Here is a 7,340-nt window from a genome sequence, read left to right as displayed (position 1 = left end):
GATAGTTTTTATTAAGAAATGTCAACATATCCATTTTATCTTCTGCTGGCTTTTCTGCTTCTTTCTTTAAGTCTGCATAGTCGTTTCGCATTCTTTCTATCTCTTTGACTGAGTAGTTATATTTCTATTGCTGCTTTACATTTTGAACATTGCGGATTCATTTTTGCGTTATACATTGAAATAAAACCAGCTAGAACAACTAAGGCGTCAATGGTTTTCTTTAACTCAAAAGCTGCTGGTTTTATCTGTTCATTCCATACCTTACCTCTTCTATCTTTATCTCTTATCTGCCATACACATTTGCAACTAATGAAACAAAGTTATCGTATGTCTTAAATTCTTCGGATTTGTAAAGGTCAGAAATATTTTTATAAACCATGTCGCAATCTTTGTCCATAACTTTATGGTTGCAATGATATCCTAGAAACTCATAGTTTACCTTTCGTATGAACTTCTTTATTTCTACGAGTCAGTTGCTTTGACTTCAATTTCGTCAAATTCGGGAATGGTTAGTTTTTGTTGCTGAATTTCAGGTAGTTTAGGTAAATGGTCGATGAGGTCCTGCATGTCATAAAGATATTCTTCATTTTCTTCATCCTGTGCGGTACAGTCTAAATTACTTGTTAACAGTTCTTGCTTTATCTTCTGGATTTTTGTTTCGAAAGTATATGAAGAAGGAATGAAGTTTTTCATCTCTACCAACATTGACGTAGGATTCATGACTACGAGTTTGGTGCTGTAGTTGTTGGCTTGAATTGTTGTTGTGCCGATTGTTGAAATCATATCTTTATACAAAATAAAAAAATAAATAAAAATAAAACTAACTTTATTTTTTCTATCTTAAGGAAATTCATGAAAATGAAAATTTACGTGAGGGTGAAAAAGAGGTGAAAAACGGGTGAGATCTCACCTCTTCACCTAAAATATATTTTTGGTGTAAATTTATGACAAAAATAAATGGTACCATTAATGATATCATGACTGTTCTCATTCATGTCTGATTTACATCTAATGAAAAAGTTTAGAAGAATTTTCTTATTCTTTCTGGCTTATTTTTGTCTTTCCAGTACTCCCGCTCTAATGGTCCCAGATGTGTTGCTTTGACTCTCTCAAGTTCTTAGATGGTATAACATCTTCAACGCCTCCTTCATATCTTACTTTATAAGTGTCATCGTTTATGTTGTAGCCAAGTATTTCAATAACCACTCCTCGCTTTGCTTCGTCAATGGTTTCAGCAAGTTTGCCATTACTACTTTCAACTAATTTATGTCGAGGGTAAAACGCAATAGAGTCGTCAGCAGCTTTTATAAGATATCCATTACCTTGCGTAGAGTCTACGATATAATAGTTTCTACTTAACCTTAAACGTTTCTTTGTCAACGGTTTGTCGTCAAGAACTACACGAACTTTTGTACCAGGAATGAGGGTAAATTGTGTTGAATTTCTGATATTTTGTGTTTGGCTTCGTTTCTTTTGTATATACTTTTCTTCTTGTTGTTGTGTCATTGAATTTGGTGTATGTCCTGTTGTAGAATGTGTTGAGGAATTATATACTTCGAGAAAATGTTTCATTGTTTCTTCGGTAAAGTCTCGCTCTTGATTTAAATCTCTGAGCGTTCTTATGAAGCGGTTTATGATGCCGAGTATGTTATGGTTATGGTCTTCAGTAGTGTAGTGAGTTATGTTATGCTTAATGAGAAAATCTGTGATTTCATTGCTGAGGTATGCACTGTCTTGGTCTGATGTTAAAGTACTTGGGCTATGTTCTGCTACAAACTTTTGTAAAACTCTTAACACTTCACGAGTTCCTTTATTTTTCATTGGATATGCATATGCTTTACGAGTGTTAACATTAATGAAGATGAGGAATGGTTTATGTCCTCCTTTTCTGCTTTGAATGAGAGTGTCAAATTGGTATGCGTCAGGAGTGTTGGAGTAAATTGGTAAAAAGTAGTCGTAAGGGTTTATTTTTGTTTGATGTACAACATTTTTGTCAAAGAACCTTTTCACTTCAGCTCTGTTAGTAAATCCCCAACTCTTTGCAGCTTCATTGAACTTCTTAAATGACCTCCATGGATGTTGTTCGAATACTTCTTTCAAGCTCATTTATGTAAAGTTAAAGATTTTATTCAAGGCTCAAGCGCGTTCATTGAACTCTATACCATGCGAATACAGTCATAAATGGTGGCATATAATCTCACCCGAGCCTGTTGGATTTGTTGTGAAAGTGTGTGAATGATTTCCTGTGGTTCCACAGAAAATACCTGCGCTTGAATCTACTGGGTCACTTGAAATATCATATCTATGCATTCCCTGTCTATCCGAACCTGCTGCAAGATTTGTATAACCTCTTTTTGTTATTGAATGTGAATGATTACCTGTTGTGTTTGTAGTTCCTGTATGAGTGTGTGGTGGAAGGTTTGCTTCTTTAATTTTCTTCGAACCTCCTGTTTGCTTTGAAGAGTTAGCACAGTATAAGAATTTGTCTACAATCTGCTTCCACACCAAAACCCAAACTGTTCTGGATTTGTTGAGTTCATTGACGTATAAATAGAACCTATAGGATATAATGTTTGAAGTATTTCAGTCTTTAATGTTTGAAGCTCTGTTTTGTCTGCTTTCTTATCATATAAATCTTGAGCAGTGAATTTAACATTATTTTCATCACCCATGACATAAACATTTTTACAGCTAATTTTTTTCTTCGTTGTTATGTTTTCATTCGATGTTAAACCTTGTGGAAAGTTAGGAGGTTTATAATATAATGCATCCCCATCAGTTCCGTCAACCGTTCCTTCAATACTTTCTATAGCAACAGTTGAGAAGAAGTTATGTGTATGTTCTTTGTCTGCTTTCTTATCTAACATTGCTGGTAGTTCATGTGTTTCAAAGTTTCTGACATGACCTTCAATGTTCATACATTTACTATTTAAGGAGTTTAGTGTATCTTTTACGCTTGTACTTGGATTCTCTAAAGGTGCACTTGAACCAAGGGTATAGTTCAATATTATGTCGTCTGCTCTAACAGTAGTGAAGGATTCATGTGTATGGTTCTTGTCAGCTTTACTATTTAATGTAGCTTGAAGTTCATTTATATCGGAGATGTTGTGTTTATGAGATTTCAAAACTTTGTTCATTGCTTCGAGTTCAACTTTGTCAGCTTTACTTTTAATAGCATCTTCAAACGTTATTTTTGACTTAACTCTCAAAGTAAATTTTGGTTCAACTAATACACCGTTAACATTGAAAGTAGAGGCATAAATTTCATTGTTATAACCAAATGCTTCTGGTGCTTTACCTGTGTCATACTGTACAGTACAGCTTATGTCATAACCTTTAGCACGAATGAATTTATATCTTCTTTCATTAACATTTGTCTTCGCTTTTCTTCATCGTGTTAAATATCCATGGTAGTCCGTTATAATCTGTTCGTCTGAAGTTATATAATGAACGTGGTTCTTGACTTTATCACTCAGAGCTAAAAGCTCATTTTTGTCTGCTTTTTCGGCTAATTTCTCATTAACATCATTCACTTCTAATTCAACTCTTCCGCCAGAACTCTTATTATCATTAATCTTTTTCATTAATTCGGTAATTACGTCATAAAGACTATATTCTGTTTTCGGTTTTGTAAATAATGAGTCAAAATTTCTTTTCATCATTACATCGCTGACATTAATGATATCACCAATTCCTTTTTCATTTATTCTCTTCATTAATTCTGCAATAATGACGAATATATAATCTGTTAATTTATTCTCTTCATCGAGGGTTATAGAATGTTTTGAAATTGAATCATTAACTCCTCTAAATAAATCAATAACTTCAGGATACACGTTTTTAATGTCTCGAATAACCCGACCAGTATCCTGTTGTTCATGTTCTTCGTTCCCGTCGTTACGTGGTTTTATATCTCTAACCATCATCAACGCAGCCATAACCGGAGGGTTTGTTGCTATCTGTTCGAAAATCGTCCGTTATGTACGGTATATCTAAATAATTTCTTTGTGTTTGTTAAAACATTTGAAACAAGTCTTTTAAAACCATCTACAAAATTTCCTGTTTCACCTAATGTTCTTGCAGCATTTACAAGCTCACCCATTCCCGCTTTTGACCCCAAAAACGTCCATATTGCATTTATTTCACTCTGTATAGTTGTCCATTCAGCGAAACTAACACCCGCATTCGCTAAGCTGAAAATGAAATTCAGTGGATCGAACTTAATTCCACCTTCTTTTTCAATTTCAACGAACTCACTAACATGAGATTTTAAGTATTCTTTCGTTAAAATTGTTTTCCCCGATGTTATGTCATTAACGAAACTATCACCGTCAAAAGTTAACGAATTCAATTTCGTCGTTGATGCTTTTATTTCATACACCGCTTTATCGATAGTTTTTGGCTCACCTTCTTTAGAAGCATATGAAACATTAATGAATGAATTATATGTATTCGTGAATGAGTTAAAATCAATGATTTTCATTAATGACGCCTTTAATGATTCATTTACTGTGAATCCCTTAAAGCAATTAATGAACTGTCATTTATGAAAGGTACACTGCAAACCGTCGAGTTTGGATCAAATGCTGTAGTTGGTGCAGGAATATTAATGATATAAGTCATTAAATCATTAAGTGACGTAAATAATGTTGTCGTTTTTGATTTAATTTCTTTAGCATCTGTTATATGGTAATTTTATTTCTGTAGTTTCTGAATTAAAGATATTCGCTAAAATGTTTTGTAAACTGTTTTGAACAGCTGTGTAAACCGTTGAATCCGGAACTCTTACGATTTCACCGTCCTTAATAAAAGGCATTGCACATGGTGTAGTGCTTGGGTCAAATCTTTTTGGGTTATGATTCAACATATATTCTAATGCTTCATAAACAGACCTATATACGGTTGTATTATCTTTTTCAATAATTTCACCGTCCTTTATAAACGGCATAGTACATGGAGTTAAAATAGGGTCAAACTTTTCATAGTCCTTCCATGTTATGTATTTCTCAGTATTTCCATCAGTGATAACAATATATTTGTCAGTAAGTGTGAGAGAGTATTGACCAAAATATAAACGTTTAGCTCTGTCAGCTTCATACGCATATGCAGCTATACTCATATTTTAATGAGAATAAAATGTTGTTCTATTTGCAAAGTACAGACCCAAACGAATACGGGACAGTAAAGCTACAAACAAACTTAGGTCTACAGAATGAGGCGCTTGCATTCAGAATGGTTGACTTCAATACTATCGCTTCATTCGTTATAACAGATGAAACAGATTTCATGGAGATTGAAATAGATGGAAAGAAGCACGAAATAAGATTTCACAATAATGTAGAATATAAGATGGAAACATTAGCTGGAGTGTTAAATGCTCTCATAAATACTACAATAAACAAGGATAACGAAGAAAACTTAATGAATGTTAAACTTATTGCAGGAGTTTTGAAGTTCAGTTATGCGAAGGAGTTTAAGATACCAAGAATGAGTCATAGAGTACAACTTCTTTTGGGTGCATACCATATGACATTTCCTTTGAAAAGTGTTGACAAAACGATTGAGATGAAATCTGTTCCATACGTATGTTATGGTAATTGTTTATACATTGAGTCTAAAATAGCTAATGTCACAGGCATTTCAGGAGTTAATAGTAAAGGTTCAGTAGAATATAAATCCTTCTGTTATGCAGTCAATTCAATGTTCATTCCAAACGTTCCTGTCATAGCAACTCATTTAGGTAAATGGGTTCGCATTAGTCCTCATAATTTGAAAGACATGCAATTCAGACTTGTTGACTTTCAAGGAGAGCCTGTAGAACTGAAGGCACCAGTGCGAATGACTGTTGAAGTTGACTTTTTAGAAAATATTAAATGCAACAGCTTACAAGAGAACTCAGAGCTAAAAATATAAAGTATGAATGTTATGTATTAGGTCATGAACTTTGGTTGTTGCTGTTTGATGAAACAAATGAGTTAGTTATGTCAGTCAAGAGAACAGAAAAATATTGTGTTAGTGAAAACTGCACCAAGTCAATAAGATTAGGTTTGCATTATGAAGATGAGTTCGATACTGTTGAAGAAGTTTTGGATAGATATTACAAATTGCTTTAATTTACTAAAACATATTTCAAGCAAAGTTTATATTCTGTTGAAAGTTTTGTATACTCGTTCGAATATTTATACTTAAACTCAACTCCTGTAGTTCCTGGTGTTTCAATGATGCGGATGTTACCTATTTTCATGAATGGTGGAGTTTGACCACAGCATTCGATTTCAGGGTCGAGATAGTCAATGACACATTGTTTCCCTGTTATTCGTGAGATAACATTTTCAAGGTCCTCCTTTGTTAGAATTATTTGGTTCTTGCTTATAAGATTTACCAAAAGCTTCTTATCGTCTTTGAGTAAAATTGTTTGGTATAACTGAAGAAGGTAATGGTCTACGTTATCTGAAGGATTTGTTTGAACATTTGTGTAAGGGTTGTCGTTGGCTTCTCTTGAAAGAATTTGGTCCAGTGGTGGATACTCTAACTTAACATCTGATGTAGCGTTAGCGTTTGAAGCTGAGTTTAAATTCACGATTTAAGTTCTGGTTCTTTTTCTTTCAAACACTCTGAACTATAGTTCTTTATGACAATATTGTTTGTCGTTCGTGAGTCAACATTTGATGTTGGTTCAATTGGAACATTAACGGCACCAGCTAAGATGGATTTGCTTCTCATTTCATATAGAATAAAAACCTTTTATATGTATGAAATGAACAATATACTCGACAAGGGTTTGAATGTAAAGCTAACGAATGAAAATATTGTTGAATTCACTGAGACAGGAGCTGTGTATAAAGATGTAGAACTACTGAACAAAAGAGCTAAGGGAAGAAGCAGGAACATGAACAAAGGGTGGAAGCCTATAAAAATTTATGTCAATGATGGCTCAGGAGGTTCAAACATAAAGTATGCAGAAAGTTATAGAGTTTATGCTCTCAAAGGTGAAAAGCCTTCATTTAAGAACAGCTATTCTAACGCATATCCTCAAAAGCTAACGGATGGGGAAGTGGATGATATGAATGACAGCAAAAATATTAACAGAAATGGCGACAGAGATGCATGGAATTTGTTTACCATCAGTCAATTGAAGGTTAAACTTTAAAACAATGTTGGTCGTTCCCATGGAATATTTTTGACTTTAATGGTATTAGTCATGATATGAATCTCAAGGTATGAACGAGGAGAGATGAGAGACTTATATGCTTCCCAAATTTCTTCAAAAGGTAATGTTATACCTGACTGTTTCCAAATGAGTTCAATATCATAGCGTGAGAAACCTTGAAAGATAACGA

At 33.8% G+C, this 7,340-nt stretch overlaps 1 protein-coding gene and 2 pseudogenes across 3 annotated transcripts, besides 1 other annotated feature; 1 reads left to right on the top strand and 2 right to left on the bottom strand.

The window, feature by feature from the left end:
* Positions 1-7,340: part of a mobile genetic element that runs on past the window's edge.
* TVAGG3_0898580 lies at positions 53-783 on the bottom strand (annotated as a pseudogene). Its single transcript has one exon. A coding segment is annotated over exon 1 (731 nt).
* On the bottom strand, positions 1,022-1,572 carry TVAGG3_0898570 (annotated as a pseudogene). Its single transcript has one exon. A coding segment is annotated over exon 1 (551 nt).
* On the top strand, positions 5,701-5,913 carry TVAGG3_0898560 (uncharacterized protein; the record flags this gene model as incomplete). The annotated part of the gene is made up of 1 exon (XM_051251179.1): positions 5,701-5,913. The coding sequence occupies one exon, from the start codon at positions 5,701-5,703 to the stop codon at positions 5,911-5,913; it is 213 nt and encodes a 70-aa protein (XP_051086654.1).

Source organism: Trichomonas vaginalis, chromosome VI (genome assembly GCF_026262505.1).
Source record: "Trichomonas vaginalis G3 chromosome VI, whole genome shotgun sequence".
NCBI lineage: Eukaryota > Parabasalia > Trichomonadida > Trichomonadidae > Trichomonas > Trichomonas vaginalis.
This window is presented reverse-complemented; position numbering and strand designations above follow the sequence as displayed.